This window comes from Lepus europaeus, chromosome 21, assembly GCF_033115175.1.
Source record: "Lepus europaeus isolate LE1 chromosome 21, mLepTim1.pri, whole genome shotgun sequence".
In the NCBI taxonomy this organism is placed as follows: Eukaryota; Metazoa; Chordata; class Mammalia; order Lagomorpha; family Leporidae; genus Lepus; species Lepus europaeus.
In genome coordinates this window covers 23566439-23587306 of record NC_084847.1, presented here as the reverse complement: position 1 = coordinate 23587306, position 20868 = coordinate 23566439, and the positions used below count along the sequence as shown (strand labels likewise).

Genomic DNA, 20868 nt, shown 5'->3' with positions numbered 1-20868 from the left:
CAACTTACGTCATGAGGAATCTCTCTCGCCCTGTGTTGGATCTGCTATTTGTTTATGAAATGCAGAGAGAGAGAGAGAAAGAGGGATTGTCCATTCACTACTTCACTCCCCAAATGCCTGCAACTGTGGCCTGGCTTGCCAGGAAGTCAGTCCTATCTCCCACATGAGTAGCAAGGACCCAACAAGATGAACCATCGCCTGCTGCCTCTCAGGGTGTGCATTAGCAGGGAGCTGGGATTGGGAGCAGAGGCAGGACTTGAACCCTAGCACTGGTACAGAGTGTGAGCGTCCCAAGCGGTGCTTTAAACTGCTATGCCCAGTGCCTGCCTCTGCTGTCCTTTTCCCAGTTTCATTCTTGGGCAGTTCCAGGCCTGCAGCTCATCAGCTCAAGCTCCCCCAGGAGAAAGAGAGCATCTCTTTCCCAAGGGTATCCGCAGAGCCCTGGGGCTGACTTGGGTCTTGGTGGCTGGTGGGGGAGGAGTGTGTTGATTGGCAAGGCCAAGGCCATGGGGCTCCAGAGGAGAACAAAGGCACGTTCAAGGGCATGTCAGGAGGGCAGTGAGCTGCCAGAAGGTGTGGATGTTTCCTGCAGGCAATCCAGAGCCGGTGCCAGGGAACCACAAACATCCCCTCCATAGGAGCCTGTGCTCTGGGGGGCCATCTATTTCTGTAATGACTCCATGGTTTATAGTTAGCCTGAGGTTCTCTTGCAGCGGCCAGGAGAGAAGGAGCCCCCCTTTGAAACAACTGATTCAGGTCGCATCTGGTCATAATGATTGCCATCACCAAGTGAGAAAACCATGAAGCCCCCCTCTCGTCCGAGCCGCAGTTTTTCTGGGGCACCAGGAGGGACAAACAGTAGCGATGCTGGGGACTCAACTTTCTCCTCTGTGAAGATGATGAAAGCTGTGTGCGTGTGAGACCCGCTGGGCCATCAGCTGATCTCCGGGGCTCCAGGTCGCCAGAGCGACGCGCCCAGGGAGCTGGGCCTTCATCAAGGTCGCCACTGCCGCTGGGCGCGATGCACGGCGCCCTGGCTCCCAGCGAAGACTTCCCTGCATTCCGATGTCACACGGCTCTGTTTCTTCCTTTCAGGGTTACACTAAGGACATGGTGACAGACTTTGATGAGAAACATGATGAGTATTTAATATTGCTTCAGCAGAGAAACCGGTAAGATGAAGCCGCCCGTCGGCAGCCCTTGCTATTAGCCAAATAAAAAAAAATCTGTTTAGATTTATTAACAGCACGTAGGCTCTGCTTCACGTGGGAATGGGATGCAGGCCCACCCTCCCCTCAGAGGCTTGAGAGCATTGTCTGCCAGCCCGGCTCCGGCTCCTAGTTCCCCATTCACCGATTTAATTGCCTCTTTTGATTGAGCCATAGCAAACTGTGGGACGTGTAAGTACCACCCCCTGCCTCCCCGCCTCTGTTGGGGGAGAAGGTAAGATTGTCAGGAAAAGGAATTTGGCAGGGCCTGCACAATAGCCCAGCCTGGGATCTCACAGGCTTTGACAGTCCCTTGAAATCTGAGCCTGTAATCACGCCACCGTGTTATGTAAAGGCGGAGCCCTTTCACACCGGCATTTTGAGATAGGTGGAGATGGCATTAAAGTAAAGCGGGTGCTGGTGTTTGGAAGAGCTTGCAGCAGGTGCAGGGTGTGGTGATGGGAGGGGGGGAGGTCGCAGCAGCATCGTCTGGTTTTCCAAAGAGGCACCGTGAACATGAACGTGGTTCCTTGGCAGAGCAGAGAGAAAGCTCGTTTTCAGGCCGCCGTGGTTTGTCTGCAGGCCTGGAAACTTGCCGTAAGTTAGCCTTGCCGACCTGGGTGCTAGGAGGGGGCCAGGCGGCCAGCGAAGAGCTCCCACAGCAGGGCCTGATCGGCTCAGGTCAGCCGTTTGTGGGAACACGGGCCTCCAGGGGGCCGGATCCTCTGAGTTTGCCAGACAAGCTGCAAATCCAAACCTGTGTTGTGAAGCCTCTGGAGTTTTCAAATGTTGGTAATGAATTCCAGTGTAGGCACAAAATAAACAGAAGAACACCGCAGGCCCACAAGATGGATCTCCAGGAGGGGGAGGCTAATTTGGGCCTTTGCGCTAGGAACGTGGACTTGCGGGCTTGCAGGGAAGAGGGGAGGGCCGTCGTCCTGAGTGTGGATTCAGCTTGCCTGACTAATTGGACCGCTGGTAGTTGTCAGCAGCTGCTTTGGTGGCGCATGGTGCTAGGCACGTTTTATGGCTCTAGGTAGTCCTGTGCGGTGTAGTGGAGCCTCTTTACCCAATTCCACCCAGAGTCCTATGTCCATGGCAACATCTGCCCATATTGCCAGATGCCCCCTGGTGAGGTGGCACCACCTTCCAGGGACAAAATTCTGAATGGGTGAACTTCCCGGGACCGGCCTGAAATGGCAGGCACTGTCCTCTGTGCCTAGGGACCCACCCTGGGGCCAGCTTGGATGTTGATGAGCCCCACGTGAGATTTTCTCGGAGCAGGGCATTTTTATTCCATTCTGGCAGGCCGGGTGGTGCCACCGCACACTTGGGTGACAGCTGTAATCATGTGCATGTGACGCGTCTGGGGAGAGAGTGTCATTGTTCTTTAGGAGCAAATGGCTTCCCGTTAATGAGGGGATCGATAGATGTGCTAAAGAGGGACCCGCAGGTAGCATCCCGAGAATTTCCAGAGATGAGGTTGGAGCTCAAAGGCAATGAGAAATAAATCAAAACAGCTGCCATCAAATGGGATGGGGGTGGAGGTAGTTTGTGCTGTCTACAAGCAGGAACCATCTTTTTTTTTTTTTTTTAAGGTTTGTTTATTTATTTATTTGAAAAGCAGAATTAGAGAGAGAGATCTTCCGTCTGCTGGTTTACTCCTCAAATGGCTGAAGCCAGGAGCCAGGAACTTGATCCAGGTCTCCATGTGGCTAGAAGGGGTCTAAACACTTAGACCATCTTGCACTGCTTTCCCAGGCATATTAGCCAGGAACTGGATCGGAAGCAGAGCAGCCGGGACTTGAACTGGTGCGCTCCTGTGGGATACCGGTGTCATAAGCGGCAGCCTAACCTGCTGCACAATGCTAACTCCAAGTGGGTGCTGTCTTGGTGGCAGGAAATTAGAAGACAGAGCTGGAATGCAGGAACTTCAAATGGAGAGCTGTGAGAAATGGGCGTGCCCCTGAGCTCTGGTCAGGGAGAGCGTGGGCCAGACACCACAGCCCGGCTTTTTATTTTATCTCCACACTGCCCAGCAGGGCAAATAGTAATCATACCCATTGTACAGAAAGGAATTGGAGGCCTGGAGCAATGAGCAACTTGCCCACGGTCTTGCAACCAGGAAATAGAGGAGCTGTTTTATTTTCATGTTGTCAGAAATACCCAAGAGGACAGAATCCTGCACAGTTGCCAGAGGGCCTCAGTGCACTAAGGAGGCATTTATTGGGCAATAAGCTGCAGTCGACTTGGGAATGTGTAGAATCAGGCAGAAAACCAGTCTCTGAGCTTCACAGTGGGCGTCGAGGGGGCCGGAAACCCAGGCTGTGCAACCCCGGGAAAGGGTGTGCAATCACGGGGTGGGATCTTGGCAGAGGTCTGTCCATCAGGGCCGGTGACGTCAGTTCTTGATTCAGCAAGGTCTCACCGAGGGCCCCTAAGTTCTGGCATCCCATTCCATCTAGTGGGAAGAGGGGAGTGGTGCCAGCGAGGAGCGAGGAGCGAGGAGCGCACAGATTGCCTTATTTAGTGTTCCTTTGTTGTAAGACAGAAACCCAAAGCAAAGAACTTCAGCTGCTAGGAAACAGTTTACTGATTCTTTTTTTTTTTTTTTTAAGATTTTATTTACTTATTTGAGAGGTAGAGTTACAGACAGAAAGGGAGAGAGAGAGAGAGGTCTTCCACGCACTGGGTCACTCCCCAGATAGCCTCAATGGCCAGAGCTCTGCCAATCTAAAGCCAGGAGCCAGGAGCTTCTTCCAGGTCTCTGATGCAGGTGCAGGGACTCAAGGACTTGGGCCATCTTCCACTTCTTTCCCAGGCCATAGCAGAGAGCTGGATCGGAAGTGGAGCAGCCAGGACTTGAGCCAGCGCCCATATGGGATGCCGGCACCGCAGGAAAAAGCTTAGCCCACTATGGCACAGTGCCAGCCCTGTTTACTGGCTCTTGAAGTTAAGAAATGCAGCCTGAGACTGTGGCTTCAAGCATACCTGGATGTAAGTGCTGAAATTCCATCACCGAAGTCAGTCCTTCTGCATCTATCACCGGCGTTTTTCCAGGGGACAGGTGCTCCCCTCACAGTAGCCAGGGCAGCCAGTGGAAGCCTCTGCTTAGATCCTACCTCAGAGGGAAGGGAGTAGTTCCTCTAGTTCCTTCCTGTCGGCCGGGTGGGCTCTCACCCCGAGCCAGTCACTCCCTGAGTCCTGCTGGCTGCCCTGCTGAGTTGGGTGTTGGAGTGGGTTCCACCAAAGCATGGAGTTGGAGAAGGAGTGGCCGTGTTTCCAAAGGAGCCCTGAGCAGCTGTGTTTTGAGGGAGAGCTGCTGGGCAGCAGGGAGACCAGGTGCCCGTCACCCAGCACCTGTCCCTGGGGAGCACCCTGGCCACAAGGCCACCTCTAACTACCGGAGTGATGGTGACCCTGGGGGAACACAAGGGTGGGATGGGGCAGGGGGAGGCCCTGCCTCACCCCTGCACAGACCCTGCTGCGCCCTCCCCCCCCGCCCCCGCCACCAGCCACATATCCCTGCAGACTCTTAGTGACTCCAGTCACTCCACCACATGCAAGCTGCAGTCACACCCAAAGCGATGTTGAGGGCCACTGACAAGGTTAGGGCCCTTGCCCCCGAGGAGCTGGCGACACAGGGACCATCCCACCTCTCTCCAGGGAGTCAGTGCAGCAGGTCCAGGCACTCAGCAGTGGTCCTATCATTTGATCCTTGAGAAAGATCGATGGAGGGAAACCTATAGGGAAACATGTCCAGGAGCCGTGCCTGCTGGCCCAGAGGAAAGTACCAAGATCTTTGCCTGCTTCCCCTCGGCCAGCGTCTACTCTGGGGTCTTCACTCGCTGTCCTTTGTGTCCTCATGGCAGCCCGTGGAGGCACAGGCTGCCTCATGCCCTTCTCAGTCTCTTTTCTTTTCTTTTATTTAAAGATTTACTTATTTATTTGAAAGGAGAGTTAACAGAGAGGGGGAGGTAGACAGAGGTCTTCCATCCACTGGTTCATTCCCCAGATGGCTGGGGCTGAGCTCTGAAGCCAAGAGCTTCCTCCAGGTCTCCGACACGGATGCAGGGGCCCAAGGACTTGGGCCATCTTCTGCTGCTTTCCAGGCCATAGCAGAGAGCTGGATCAGAAGTGGAGCAGCCAGGATTTGAACCAGTGTCCATATGGGATGCTGGCACTGCAGGTGGTGGCTTTCCCCGCTACGCCACAGCACCAGCCCCAGCTGTCTCACTTGTCAAAGAGGACATGGGGTCTGGGGAGGGTTAGTGGCTCACCCAAGGTCATAGTCCTGAGCTCCGCCCTCCACATGATGCTCCCTTGGCCTCTCCAGGTGACTGCTAGAGGCTTTACGCTGCCTTCCCTCTCTTTGTCCTTCAAGGCTGGCTGGAAATGGCACCACCTCCAAGAAGTCTTCAGAGGGGAGTATTTGCTCCCTCGCATGAATTGCGCTTGTTTGGAGTCTCCGTGCAGTGATGCCTGGGGTTGGAGGCAAAAAAACGCCGAAGGGGCTAGGTGAGAGCACAGGCTCTGGAGTCCTGCAGGCCCGAACTCAGTTCCTGGCTCAGCTGACTGCTCTGGCCTTGGGGACGTTTATCTGTAAAGCGGGAAGAACCCATGTCTCCCGGCCACTGAAGGATGAAGTGAGACAGGTGCTGGAAGGCCGCCGGAAGCCCACTGCCAAGCCAGTGATTCCCATCACCGTCCCTCTCCTTCCACCCCCCACCCCAACCCTGAACTCTCCCATCTGCTGGCGGCTCTCTCCCCACCTGCCCGCAATAGCTAAAGCTGGGCCAGGCTGAAGCCAGGAGACAGGACCTTGATTGGGGTCTCTCACTTGGGTGGCAGGGACCCAAGTACTTTGAGCCATCACCTCCTACCTCCCAGGGTATGTGTTAGCAAGAAGCTGGGATTGGAAGCAGGGCCGTGACTCGAACCCAGGCACTGTCGTATATAGTGTGGGCACCCCAAGCCGCACTGTAACTGCTGTGCCAGGTGCCTGTCCCTCCTCTTGATATTGAACCTGACTTCTCCCTGAGAAGAATCCAGAGAATCCTTGGCCTTTGGCGAACTCTCAGCTGATCTTTGGGACAACTATGTCTCAAAAAACCATGTGCTGGTGTATGGTCCTGTGGCACCCACACCACCCAGAGCCCAGAGACAGCTCAGTTATGAAGGTGGTCACAAGTGGGCTGGCATCCCATGAGCAGCAAACACGCTGACCTGCCCTTTCAATCCCTAAGTCCTTTTCACCATCTCGAGTCCCTTCTTTGGTGGCCCGTGAGATGGGGAGTCCTCCCCAACCATCCCGGCCATGTCAGCTTGCCACCACATACCCTTATGACCCGAGGAACTCCTAAGTCAGCCTGCCTCCACTTCCCCCTCTGTGCAGCAAGAGCTCTCTGTCCAGGTAACCCCAGAGGCAACCCGGGGATCACAGGAAAGGGATGGCTGCGACGTCAGAGCCTTGGATACCCCTTCATGTTTCCTGCTAGACCTTGAGGTCCTTGGGGCCACTTGTTCCAGAAATGGGCCTCGAGGGCCTCTCCCCCTTGTCCCTCACCCTCAGCAGGCACCGTGGCTGGTGGGACAGATGCCCGTGCCCTGGGGCTCAGATTCCCGTGGGGACAGGAGGAGGAACAGCGAAGCCACAGATCAGTCGGCAGTGTAATAGCAGTCATCCGGGTGCCCTGGTGGCAGGCGCAGGCGGGCAGGGCCCCGCTTCACATAGGGCAGGGGCTGCGTCTGATTTATCTGAGTCTCCTCCACAGAGGACAACTTCTTATGCAAAGCAGGCCATCAATTAAAACAAAAACATTTTTCTTTGATGCCACCTGGATGCTACCGACAAGCTCAGCGGCTAGAGAGGAGTTCCTTTAGCAATTCTTTTCACAAGCTGAATAATTATCTCCTAATTTATCAGTTTCATAAATCCACATTTTCATAAATCACTCTGCTAAAGGCGAGGCACACATGGAGTGTCAGCCTCAGATCCTGGGTAAGGCTATGGCGTAACGGCTAGTGTGGCATCAGGAGACAGAGCAGACTCCCGGAGAAAAGTCGAGGCAGGCTCTCTTCCTGGGTGATCAGACTTCCCACCCCATCGCGGGGCCTCCGCGACCCCGGGCTCCTTCCCTCTCCATGGAGATGCCGGTGCCTTCCTTGTCCGTTGTTGGCTCCTGGGAGTGAGCTCAGCGGTTGTCGTGTTTAGAAATTGCCTCTTGGTTACTTGTGTTTTCCTGTTGTTGCCCAACAATCAGGCATCTCCCCAGCTCCTAAGGCTGGCAGGAGATAAGCAGGCTGTAATAAATGCTCCTGCCGCGATGGTGGGTAAGATGGATGGCCCAGTCGTGGAGAAACATTTAAAAGTAAACAAAGAAATCACCAACAGTGCCACCGCCGTGCTTCTCCCGCTGATTGTAGCTTTGCACTCAGCACCTTCCACTCTGGGACCACAAACGCCATTCTCCAGCTTTGCATTGACCGCACTGGTGCCCCCTTTATTCTGTCCCTTCAGCCCACCGCCCCCCAGAGCCAACCCATCTCCTGTTCACCTGCGGCTTTCACAATGACAGCCATGCACTGCCCGCTGATGTCTTGGCCAATGGTGGACCGCCTATATGACGGCGGTGCCATAAGATGGTCTCAGCTGGTGACACTGGAGCTGTCTTAGTAAGCGTGTCCCATGATGTCGACACAACAGACTTGCCGACGCATTGCTCAGGGACACACGACTGTGTAACACTGCATAACATCCCAGTCTCTGCTTCCCTGCTGTCAGATGTTGGGGTTACTGGCAGGGTTCTGTTATGACTGAATGCTGACCATCTTCTTTTTTTAAAAAAGAAAGAAAAAAACCCCCTACATATATATATTTGAAAGGCAAAGTGCAGAGAGAGAGAGATGTTCCGTCCCCTGGTTCACTCCCCAAATGCCTGCAACAGCCAGGTCTGGGCTGGGCTAAATCCAGGAACTCCATCCGGGTCTCCCACGCGGGTGGCAGGAAATCAAGGAGTTCCTCGAGCCATCATCTGCTACTTGCCAGGCACATTAGCAGGGAGCTGGATCGGAAGCAGAGTAGCCAGAATTCAAACCAGCACTCCGATACAAAATGCAGGCATCCCAAGCAGTGGCTTAATCTGCTGTGCCCCAACACCCACCTCCTGCTCGTCTTCTTGACCAGAGCTGATGCTTGGGAATGTGCTTACTGGACAGAGATGGAACACATGGCATTTTGTATGTTTTCATATTATTTCTGGGATGGGTCTGTGAGTTTCTGGCAGTGTCCAGCTTGCTGGATTCAGCATCATCTCATTACCATTAGAGGCTGTCTTTGTTGTGGTAATGCCTAACTTGGAGCCTTGCCCAGATGCCTAACTTGGCACCTTGCCCCGCTACTGTGTGACCTTGGACAACTTACCCACCCTCTCTGTGCCTCATCTGTAGGGTGGTTGTGAAAACTCATTGTCCTGACACAGTTGATCCTCCTGGGTCCCGGGTTCCCTATCTGTGACTTTGTCTGCTTGGTGGAACTTAACCTGTTACCTAGTAATCAATGTGGGCTGTGCTTTTGTGGTCACTCAGTAACCCGTGAAGAGTCCCTTGACACAGCCGAGGTGGTCCGAGGCAGTACCCTGCTCTCCTACTGTGAACAAGTGTTCTGTCTGTGCCCCGTGCTTCCCAGTTGGGGGCTGTTTGCTGGTGATCTCACTGTCTTGGCCAGCCCCCGGAAAGAGTGCCCACAGCCGTCCAGAATCCCTAAGCATGAGAAGGCTGCAGTGCGCCTGATGGAAACAAATATGTGCGTTGGGTAAGCTTTGCGCAGGCGTAGACCAGAGTGCTCTTGGCCGTGAGGTCAATGCGAATGAGCCGGCAAGGTCCCAAGGTTACGCATTGATTGCTTCATGAAAATGGAAGGAGACGCTTGCAAGAAGCCACCCTGTATTGGCCCCGGGAACAGCGGTTCTGCGTTGGCTAATTAAGCATTCCCAGTGAACTACCACGCATGATGAGACTGTCATACATGCACTGCAAACGGACTTTGTCGGGCCTGCCTTTTATGTGATTCCCGCCATTGAGACATTTTGTAATGTTGCCCGTTTGGTGGGTACTTACTTCGTGACTACAGAGGACGCACACCTGTCGCCAGGTTGTTTGGTTGTCCGTGAATCGAGTTGTAGCGGGGGTGGGTACAGGTGTTTGTTAAAGACACTGGCCCGTTTTGGGTGACAGGAAGCAGTTCTGGGGAGACTGGAGAGCCACGTCAGGAAGGTGGACAGGACCACGCTGCAGGCTTGAGGTTTGGGCTTTAGGGAAAGCTAAACCGCAGCCCTGGCCACGCTCACGCTCAGCCCCTCCCAGCCGGAGTGTGATAGTCGTAAATTACTCGCAAGCCAGGGCCTGCGCTGACGCGGGTTTTGACTGCATTAGAATACAAAATAATATGGCATTTGAGAAATCAAGAGTGAGCGTTTGAAACACATGTATTCACTGACGCAAAAACATTGGCTGCCCAGTCTGACAAGGGGTGTTTCCTGATTTGTAGATGTGTTGGGTGAAATTTCTTAGAACCTGGGGCCCTAAAGCCCCTGTTAGCTACACATCAAAGTGTCGCCAAGGCCACAAAGTTGCTTTATCTTGGAAAACCCAGCTGTGGGCTCGCAGGGCCCGCTTGCTACCTGTGCCCCAGCCCTCCCGGGGCAGGGACCACGTGCATTCCTGCTTGCTGATGTGCAACACCTTCCCTGCAGGGCTCTGTCCCCCGTGGGCATCGTGGGCCTGAGGAGAGACACTCAGCCATCACCACGGTGGTTCACTCCTCCCGGCTTGGGGGTGGCTTAGCAACAAGTGACGGTTTCTCTTCCAGGGTGCTGAAGCATTTGAAAGCCAAGGACCCCATGCAGCTACACCTGGAGCACTTGGAACAAGGGTTCTCTGTCTACGTCAACGGGGCCAATTCGGAACAGAAGCCATCGCCTCGGAAGGCCGTGCGCTCCGACTTCTCCAGGAGTGCCTCGCACGCCGAGGGGACCCACGGTGAGCGCAGCCCCTTCCCAGCCAAGCAGCAGCGCTGCTGCATGGAAGCAGTGAGGGGCTGTGGACCACCGCCTGTGTGCCGGTGACCCTGCCCGCAGAGAAGGCCTTACTGCGCACGCATGCACTACACCTACTTCACCAGAGAGGGCGTGAGAGCGAGGAAGCGAAATCCTTGTTATTTTTCAAGTGGGTCTTGGCCTCCGCTATCCTAGAGCAACACATTTCTAGCTTTTACATTTCCTGGTCTCCAGCGTCAGTCAGTTAAGGAAAAGTGTAGGGTCTTTTCAATTATTCCTGATGTTCGCTCGATCTGTCTTAACTTTAACCCAGATGTAATATTTGATTCATCATTCATTTTTGTATTTAGTTCATCCATACTGTGCACCCTGAAACAGATTTCACATGGCCTATAAAGAAAAACACAGGCATCCTACAGGTGTCGTAGGAAAGCTCCCAACTTAGTGTCTGGCCTAGTGTAGGCATCAGAAATGACTTGGGGGGGGGGGTGGGCGTTGTGGTGCGGTGGGTTAAACCGCCACTTGGGACACCCACATCCTGCAGAGGGCTGGGTTGAGTCCTGGCTCCTCTGCTTCCCATCCAGCTCCATGCTAATGTGTCATGGGAGGCAGCAGGTATTGGGTTAAGTACCTGGGCCCCTGCCCTCACGTGGGAGATTGGGATGGAGTTCTGGGCTCCTGGCTTTGACCTAGCCTAGTCCTGGCCATTGCAGGCATTTGGGGAGTGAGCCAGCAGATGGGAGGTTCCTCTCTCTCCCTCTCTCTCTCTCTCTCTGCCTTTCAAGTAGATAAAACTGAAACACTAAAACATTTTTTAAAATGATTGATAGTTGAATAAACAGAACAGCAGAGCACGTGGTATCAGGTCTTGATTGGGACATGTTACTGTGGGGAAGCCATTCAGTCTCCCTGTGCCTTTATTTGATTGTCTTTCAGAAAGATTTTTTATTTATTGAAAGGCAAAGGGGTGGGAGGAGGAGAGACAAAGAGAGGGGGGAGGGAGTAGATCTTACATCTGCTGGTTCACTCTCCAAATGCTTGCAACAGCCAAGACTGGCCCAGCCCAAAGCCTGGGGTCTGGAACTCCGTCCAGGTCTCCCACATGGGTGGCAGGAACCTGAACTCTTGCGTTACCACCTGCTGCCTCCCAGGGTTGTGCATTAGCAAGGAGCTGGATCGGCAGTAGAGCACTCCAAGCAGTGGCATCTCACCTGCTGTACCTGCCCAGCGTCCACTCTGTTTGCCCGTCTTTAAAATGGAAACTAAAGAGGGTGCCTGTTCCTGGGTGCCAGGGTCCTGTAAGACGATCCTCTTTGTCTGAGTTGCTAGCGTGCTACTGAGCCACAAGAGAAGCATCTGAAACAAGACAGAACGAGATGGGAATGGACCCCGTCACACCACGTTCTAGCTTGGACATCTCAGGCAGTCGGGTCCTGCCTGATCCTCAGTTTCCTCCCCTGGAAAATGGGAATAACTACACCCATGTTGCGGGCTGGCCAGGAAGAGGAAATGCTGTGAGAACCGTAAAGGGTGCGGCACATGGTGACCTCAGTGCGCGTTACTCTGATGCGCTGCTGCCTCACACACATGCAAGATCCCGCGCTGTTCAGAAACAGTGAAAATCACAGCCACACCAAGGGACAAGAAGAGGAAGTGGTGTTCCAGCCTGTTCCCCTGGGAGAACCAGGGCAGCTCAGCATGGCTTAGTCTGAGCTTCCTGGCTCCAAGGGCTGCAAGGGAAACCTGTGCCCCTCCTGGTCCAGGTTTCAGGGAGGAGCAGAGAGCAGGATTCGCCATCCTGGGCGTGCCAGCAATATATTCATTCATTCACCAGTTAAATCTATCCTGTTTCCCTGGCTAGTCCAGCTAGTGACCTGGTGCACAAGCAGTGCCTTCCCAGGCCCCTGTATCTTGGAGATACATGGTTTGCACATCTCCATCTGCCTGATGGGACAGCACATTTTGCTTGTCGCCCTGCAGTGCTGACGTGCTGTGGCTCAGTTCCCCTGGTCGCTGGGTGGTTAGCCTGCTTCCTAACCACACACTCACACACACACACACACACACCGCCACTGCACACAGCACTGCAGGGAGCGTCCTCCCATACAAGACTTTGGGGCACACTGACACGCACCTTAGATGCCTGTTACGAAACACCCCTGGGCGCGAGCGAGCCATCAGCGCCTCACCAGTGTCCTCGCTGCCTCTGCCGCAGATTGCGCACGAAGAACCCTGCTTCGAGAAGCCGAAGACGCCTTGCGACACGGTTCACAGACGGCCCCCAGCAGAGTGCAGCGCCGAGGATGGCACCAGGTCTGTGGCCCCGGCTCCTGCTTTAAAATAGGGCGTGGGACGGTCGAGGGGCTGGAAACAGATCAGAGCGTTTCAGATCCCCCAGGGCAGCCGGTGGGTGTGGCCGGGCACCCTAGTGGTGCCCGTTCTGGGCGCGCCGTCCTCTTTCTGCCGTGTGGTCCTCCCTTCTGGATAGGGTCATCCCGGCCCCACTCGGGAGCGTGGGGAGGTCAGACTCTGCTCCCTCGCAATGACTTAGTCTTACAGCAGATTTTTTATTGAGCACCTGCTGTATGCCATGCATGCTCCTAGACGCCAGGGGCACAGTGAGTGAGTGGCACAAAGCCCTTGCCTCAGAGGATCCAGAGGTCAGTTTGAGTTGCTGCGGATGCGGCTCAGGTCAGCAGCCTGCCTTTCTGAGCAGCTATCCCGGGGACCAGGCGGGACCAAGCTTAGACACCACGTGTGTCTCCTCTCCTCGATCCTGCCAAGAGACCTCCAGGGTGCAGCCCAGTGCCTTCCTGCATGGGAGCTGAGGGGACAGGTGCTCTGAGAAGTTCAGCGAGCTCTTCAAGGTCACAGCTAAGACGTGGCAGGGTCAAGACTCCAACCTAGACCTTTGATGCCAAGTTTCTCGCTCTTGCCCGTGTTGTCCTTGATACCATATCCTGCCGCCACTCGTTCCATACCTGGCCTCAAGGTGGTCCCTGCCTTGACTACCTATTTGAATCCCCTGGGCAGATTTTTCAAACGTGGGTACCCAGGGGCTGGTTGAGCCTTTGCCTGCAGCGTGGGCATCCCATGTGGGTGCCAGTTTGTGTCCCAGCTGCTCCTGTTCTGATCCAGCTCTCTGCTATGGCCTGGGAAGGCACTGGAGGATGGCGCAAGTCCTTGGGTCTCTGCACCCACATGGGAGACCTGGAAGAAGCTCCTGGTTCCTGGCTTCAGAGGGGCCCAGCTCCAGCCATTGTGGCCATCTGGGGAGTGAACCAGTGGATGGAAGGCTTTTCTCTCAGTCCCTCCCTCTCTCTGTAGCTCTACTTTTCAAATAAATAAATAAAATCTTAAAAAAAAATAATAAAAAAAAACACAGATACCCAAGCTCCCCTCCCAGAGACCTAACTTGGTGAGGCTTACACGGCAGGTTTTTAAATTATTATTATTGTTGTTGTTGTTATTGTTATGAACCTTGTGTTCACCAGCATTCAGAGCTGCATTTTGCCCTGTTGCAAAGGTAGGGGGCGATATAAAGGCATTCCTGGGCTTTCTGCACCCCTTTGTGCGGTTACCCTGAAGGTCATTGTGCTGCTGTCCAGACTCGGGTGCCTGGCTGGGATTGGAACCCTGGGCCGGGAACCCCAAAGCCGGTGTGATCTTTCTGCCTCCCGACAAGGGCACGCTCAAGTGTGTGCTTCCTGGGGGAAGGCTGTCCCTGCCTTATCTCCACACCGGTGCAGGCGGCCCTGAGGCCTGCTTCTGTCCCCAGCCATGAATGTTAATTTCTCATTAGCGAGGCCTTTTCTCCACCTCTCACTCCTGACAGTTCTTGGAGTGGTTCTGAGTGCCTTCTATTATCAGGAGCCATATTTGTGTCTTCCTGGCTGTGACTTCATGGCCGGCCCCAGACTCCGCGCCATTTAAAAGACTTGGCCTCGGATTAATTAGCGTCCTTCCCCAGCCTCTCCTTGAGGTCCTCGCTTCGCAGCACCTAATCATGCCTAATTTCCTGGCTTCCCGAGGCTCCGAGGGCTGTGATTGTCCTTCTGCACTCCATCAGTCGGGGTCACTCAGTGCCTGCCCGAAGAGACCACTCCGGCTATTTTAAGCAGAAAGGGCTGTGGTGCAGAGAATCCGGGTGCTGGCACAAGCCTTGGGCCAGCGTGAGGAGTGGGCTCTGAGCTGAGCCTGCGGGAATGATGATGGGAGGGAAGCCACTTAGCCGTCAGCTGCCTGGTGGGGACCAGAAGCAGAAGGTCTCCTGAGCTGCTGTCTGGGAATCAGGAAGCCAACCTTTGGCCTCAAGATGTCCCTGTGCCTGTTAGCACTGACCTGGAAGGAAGACCCTGCCCATGGCCTGGCCACCTGTGCTCAGCACTGAAACAGCCTGCGTCTGTCCCCTCCTTTCCTCACTTCTGCTTTCCCTGTCTTGTGAGGCCACCTGATTGGTGACCCTAAATCATACCCGGAGCCCAAGGGAAACTGAGAAGTACCGCGTTTGGCTCTCTGATCTCTACCAATCAGCCAGGCCCCCTAGGAGGAGAGTGGCACAAAGCCTAACGCCCTTCCCCTGCCATGGGCTCTAGGCCACCCAAATGTGGCTCCCAGAGATTTAGACAAATGGGGACTGGATGGAGGGAGCATTCATTTCGTGAACAAAATCATCGACTAATTTCACCTGCCAGGGCCCAGGCACCGTGCTAGGCTCTGGAGTTACAGAAAAAAATCAAAGAAGGCTCAGCTCCTGCCCTGGGAGTGCTGGCTGTGACCCCGTGGGGAGGCTGCCCAGCCGGGAGGAGGGTGTGACGGTTATGTCAAGCATATGGCCTGCTGGAGCCTGGAAGTCAGCAGCTTGAGGATGATGGGCACACTTGCCTCCAGATCATGCGTGGTGCCCGCAGTGTAACAAAGACCTCGGTTCCTGCCAACATTTATATTTCAAAGTTGTTGTTTAAGTTTTTTTTTTTTTTTTTTTTAACTTTGAAAGAGTTACAGCGAGAGAGGGAGAGACAGAGAGATCTTCCATCCGCTGGTTCCTAATTCCCCAGATGGCTGTAATGGTCAGTGGTGTCTAGGCTGAAGCCAGGAGCCAGGAGTTTCATCCAAGTCTCCCATGTGAGTGGCAGGGGCCCAAACACTTGGGCCATCCTCCGCTGCTTTTCCTAGGCCATTAGCAGGGAGCTGGATTGGAAGTAGAGCAGCTGGGACTAGACCGGTGCTCATATGGTATGCCAGTGTCTCAGGTCGTGGCTTTACCTGCTACACCACAACACTGGCCCCAAAAGATTTTGTATAGAAAATATCTGGAGTCCTATTTCCTTGGAAAAATGGAAGTTGTGGCTCCCAAGCTGGGCTGTCCTAGTGTTAGGCAGCCACCAGCAGTCGTCCCCTGGGAGCAGGGCACAAGGCCTCTTGTTGGCCGCAGGCCCCACCACTCCCTTAGTGCCCCAAAGCTGAGGCCTGTGGCCATTGCAGTTTATTCTCAGGCTTGGGCCGCTGCCTTTCTCCTTCCAGGTTTCCATTTCCCACTGGCTCATGGGGGCATTTGGGTTTTGGGGTCCCCAGACAGTGGGAGGGAATAGGCTTTGGACACTTATTAACTGTGTGTCCTGGAGCGGTAACACAGCATCTCTGAGCCATGCGCCTTGCTAACCCAGCTGTGCGCCCTGTTAGGCGACACAACCTCTCTCGGCTTTGGTCCCGTGGTTGCTGTGAAGGCTGTGTGCAGTGTGCAGTGTGGGAAAAGGGTGGTCCATCAGAGAGGGACTGTCTGCAGTCAGGGTGGGAGCACCTGGGGCAGGTGGCACGTACACCCGAGAAATTGTCAAGAGCAGCCTGGGTTCAAGGCCGTGGCTCCACCCCCCAGTAGTTGAGCGGTCTCAGGTAAGTTGTGTCACCTTGTGCTTTGTGGAGCAGAGTCGGTAACATCGCCTGCCCTGGGCAGAGTCGCTAAGGATCGGCTGGGCCAGTGCCTCGCCAGTGCCTTGTGAATAAGAGGCCTGACCACTGCTGGATTCCATCGGGTCTGGACGGGGAGGGCAGCTGGCCTGGAGACCCCGGGGCTCCTCGCTGCAGCAGGGCCCTGTACCCACTCGGCCCTTCCCTCCGGGCTTGTCCTGGTGCCCCTCCTAAGGTTGGGGCACAGGATGGGTGCTGGGGTCGCAGCAGGCAATGTGGCTGGCCTGGGCCCTGCGCCCCTGGAGCTCCTGCTACAGGGAGTTGGTAGGAGGCCAAGGGCAAGCACGTTGATACACAAGGAGAGAAAACACACGCGTCTGCCGCAGCTTCGTCCCCAGGGGCCCTGGCTGCGCGGAGACTGCGCGGCAGCCCGTGGCAGCCCCAGGGAGCTGCAGGGGAGTGTGCCCCAGGTAGAAGGCACAGTGGGGGGCGGGCAGTGGAAGGGGCTAGGGCAGGCAGCGGGCATGACCAGTACACTGCAGTGGAGAGGGCGCGGGGGGCTTTGGGGTCATAGATGGGCGGGGCTGGATCACACAGTACCTGGAAGACAACCACAAGGAGCTTGGATTTTAATCCAGATGTGAGGAGCTGCCCCAGAGGGTTGAAAGAGGAGGCCATGTCTGGGTGCTTCAGGGATGGTTCCCAGCTGCTGTGTGCACGAAGCACTTTGCAGAGGGCGCTGGGAGCCAAACGCAGCTCTCTTCTCTCCACCTCCCGGCGCAGCCCCCCACTCTCCGGCCTCTGTTCTCTGGCCCCCCGCACCTGCTCCATGTCAGGTTTTCACTCCCTCAATATGCGGTAGTTGACATTTTCCAAGAGCAAGACCACCTGACTCTGCCAGCCCCTCTTCGTTCCTCGGGCGCGCAGCCTGGGTGTGCTGCTCACTCCTGCGTCCGCGGCTGCAGCTGGAGCTGGGGCCAGGTCGTCCGAGGCAAAGCCCCCTGGCCCTCTAGCTGCCCGTGAAGCAGGCACTGTGGGCCCAGAGCTTCTCCTGGAGGAGACGAGAGCCAGGATGGCACAAATAGACTTGGTGTGCCCACCACGCCGATGTCACTGTCACGAGGGAGAGGAGGCTGGGCTGGTCCCTGAGAAGCAGGGTGCTGTGGGGCACATAGACAGTCTCTTTGTCCTAGCCCCTTCCTCATGGGCCCCACCATCCTCGGAGGCAGCCAGGGTGGGCGGAGTGGTTAAGCAGCAAAATCCCCAATGCCCGGTGACCAGTTCTCAAAAGCCACGCCCTCTGGAGAGAGACCACAGCCTTCTCCCAGTCTGGGGGCTTCTCCCAAATGACAGTGCCCACCAGGAGTACCAGCAGGACTGATCACTCCATTTAGGCACAGCTGGGATGACAAGGGACACAGTGGTATGACACAGTGGTCCCAATACACAGCAAGTGCCTGGAGTCGCAGCCGTATTTCCAGCCAGCCCTGTGTTACCCACCCCTCCCAGCTCACCCTCTTCCCTCCTCTACTGGCTCCCCAGAACTCTGTGGCACCCCACATCCCAGGGTCACGGACCACACACAGTACGTTAGCCTCTTCCTGTGGCGCAGGTTTCCCTTCTGATGGTCTTGCACAGCACTAAGGGAGCCCTCTGGGGTAGAGCTGCCTCACAGGTGCCCAGGCCTAAAGGTTCCCGGATCACCAAGTCATTCAGACACCCGTGCCGCTAACACCCTTTCCCAACACCCCGATGCCAGGGCTCTGGAGGTTAATGGTGGCGGCCGTGCAGGCTTCCAGGCTGCCACTTTGGCCGTGGAATAGGCTGTGGTGATAAATGGGCTCTTGCTCCTACTGTCCTTCCCCCCCACCCCCACCCCCACCCCCACTTCCAGGCCTTAGATCTTTCTGCTGCTATCAGTGGATTAAGATTTATGGCTTCCTCAGCCTTGTAATACTTGGGTGGACAGCGGCCTAATCAACACAGCCGTCGTTTACCAAAATGCTGTCAGATTTGATGAACGTCGGCGGCGCCCAGCATTAAATTGGTAGTGAAGGGATTGGCCTTCCACAATTTACTGTGGGGTGGGCTTTCCTTAAAGGTCTCAAAAGCAAGTTCATTGCGATGATTAAAGCAGAGGCTCTGCTCCCCCTCCTCTGCCACATCCGGTTTCTTGTTGTGGCCAAGGCAGCCGAAGTACCTTCTGGAAAGCTCGCCGGTGCAAATGTGAAGCAGTGGGGGCCCTTTCCTTTGCCATCCTCTTTCTCTTTCTGAGCTGCGAAACCCCCACAGTGAGGACAATAAGCGTCGGCCTTTCCCGTGACCTTGCCCAACACAGACCGTCCGCGCAGCAAGCGCTGTTACTTGGAGGAGATCAGACAAATACGGGAAGGACAGATCAAGCGAGGCGCTCCCCACCCCAGGCCTGCCTTGGTCCGCGGTGTCGGGACCCTTCTACCTCTAGAGGGAGCCATTGACATAGCGCACAACCTGCACAACCCTACAGGGCCGCCCCCAGCTTTGCTCTTTTTTTTTTTTTTTTTTTTTTTATGGTACTTGACAGTAAGCTTAGAGCCCGCTGCAGAGAGGGGGGGCAGATACAGATAACCCTGAGTGTGCACTGGGCCGAGCGTGGCCTTGGGCCGGCCAGCGGGGACGTGAGGATTTGGGTGGCAGGGTTCTGAAAGCCTCCCCCTTTGCAGACGTCTCAAGAGTCCGCCCAGGTCTGGGCGCTGCGAGTAGGCAGGAAAGAGCAGCCGCTTGGGAATGCCCACTCCTGGTGGAGCAGCGTGCCAGGCAGGGAGCCAGCCAGGATCATAGTCACCATGCCGTGCACGGGCGTGCAGGGGGTGGGAGGCAGGGAGAGCAGGCCTGCTCATGCGGGCCGAGCGAGAACCTGCCCGTCTCCTCCCAGGGCCTCCCCAGGGCTGGCGGCGGGCGAGCGGGCGAGCGGGCCAGATGGCGGCTCTACTCTTCCCTCCCTCCTCAGGCACCCACTCAGCATGAGACACTCTTTCTGGACCCTGGTCATTTTTTTATATGTCGCTTCATAAGCACATTCTTCCGTTGTGGGTCCAGGGCAGGGCCTCGGTGTTTAGGTGTTCTTCGCCGTCTTGCCATGCTTCCAGAAGCTTCTGTGCAGTCAGTGCTCAGTGAGGACTTTGCCGACTCTGGGCCTGAATGCCCACTGCAAACCTGCGTTTGCCCCTTGGTGATGTTGGTGAAACCAGGGTGTTGTTGAACCGCTGGGAGGCGAGGCTGGGAAAACTGCAGAAGCAAAAGATACCTGGGCCCTCTCCTGGAGTGCTGGAGCCCTTCCCTGTATTTTAAAATTCAAATCAGAGGCAAAGCTGTCTTCTTCCCAACTCTCTCTCTCTCAAATTTATTTTCATTTTAAGGGAAAGACAAACAGAGAGAGAGAAAAACAGAGATCATCCATCCCCTGATGCTGGGCCAGGCTGAAGACTGGAGCCTGGAACTCCATCCAGGTCTCCCACGTGGGTGGCAGGGACCCAAGCCCTTGAGTCCTCTCGAGCTGCCTGCCAGGGTGCGTGTTAGCAGGAAGCTGTGATGGGAAGTGGAGAGGCCTGGGCGCAAAGCAGGCGCTCTGACATGGGACGCGGGCTTCCCAGGCATTGTCTTAGCTGCACCCACTGCCTGGCCCCATCCCGGTTCCATGACTTGCTCTCCTACGTTCAGCTGTGGCTGGGCCCAGCGGCTCAGACCACGTCAGAGGACGCATTGCTTTCAGCTCTGCTTTTCCTCCTGTGCCCCGTGGAGTACCGGGAGTTACCAGAAGCTCCCGCTTCCGATCTGACGCCTGTTGTTGCCTTTCTTGGGTTCCCCTGAACCAGTCACCATGAACCATGCTCTGATTGACCAGGCCTGCGTCACAGCTCCGTCTGCCCCTGGGAGGGAACTCAGTTCCACTTGGATTAGCAGGCCAAGGAGTGAGGAGAGGATTTCCCAGAAGAGCAGGGTGTTTTGCTAGGACACAGGGCATTGCGTGCCAGACAGCCAGACACAGTGGTTCTATTGTTAAAATGCACCTGCTGACTCCTAAGGCGAGGGGCCAGGGGCACTGAAATTCTGCCATCTTCATAAGTCCCTAGGCCCTAGTCAAGGCTGCTCCCTTTCTAGACCAAAGATCAGAACCCCGCGGGAGGGGCTGGGCCCCACCCGAGGCACTGGCTGGTGCTGGGGAGTCAGGCTCCTCCTTAGACCTGGGCTCAAACCTACAGGTCCTCCCCCCTCTTCCTCACACTCTCTCCTCCCCGCCCAGAAGGCTCCTGGCATTTGGACATTACTAGGGGTTCCTGCAGAGGAGGGGGGGCGCTTGTTGAACATGTCCCAGGGAGTCCATCTCAGCAGTGAAGTCAGAGTCTTTACAGCCTCATCCTGGCTGAGGCAGGGGGCCTCCAGGAGTGTCCTGGCCTGGAAGCCTCCAGGGGACCTGCGCCCTGTGAGGTGCTTCCCTCCTCAGATCTTGCTGCTGGCACTTGCTCGGCTGAGAGCGAGTGGGCAGAGCCCGGGAGAAAGCCACGTGTCACTTGGTGCCAGAGCCCAGGGCAGCCAAGCACGTGGTCAGGAGGGCACAGCAGAGTGGGAGGAGGTGGAGGGAACGGCACAGGGCACTCAGAGTCCAGAGGGGCTTCTGGAAGGTTCTGGAAGCAAACAGTGGTACCTTCCTTCTGCAC

General features: G+C 55.7%; 1 protein-coding gene across 9 annotated transcripts in view; it reads left to right on the top strand.

Annotated features, from left to right (window-relative positions):
• The window catches only part of LOC133750191 (katanin-interacting protein-like), a 189675-nt gene that overhangs the window by 60542 nt on the left and 108265 nt on the right, over positions 1-20868 (top strand). For 5 of the 9 annotated variants that reach the window (XM_062179615.1, XM_062179616.1, XM_062179614.1 and 2 more), the window contains 3 exons: positions 1096-1172; positions 10078-10247; positions 12480-12577. The exons of 1 other annotated variant lie outside the window; for it this stretch is intronic. In XM_062179615.1, coding sequence (XP_062035599.1) covers positions 1111-1172; positions 10078-10247; positions 12480-12577 — 330 coding nt within the window. In that variant the 5' untranslated portion in view covers positions 1096-1110. Of the gene's footprint in view, positions 1-1095; positions 1173-10077; positions 10248-12479; positions 12578-20868 lie in introns of those variants that run through there. 3 more of the 9 variants (XM_062179618.1, XM_062179619.1, XM_062179621.1) reach the window with 2 other exon arrangements.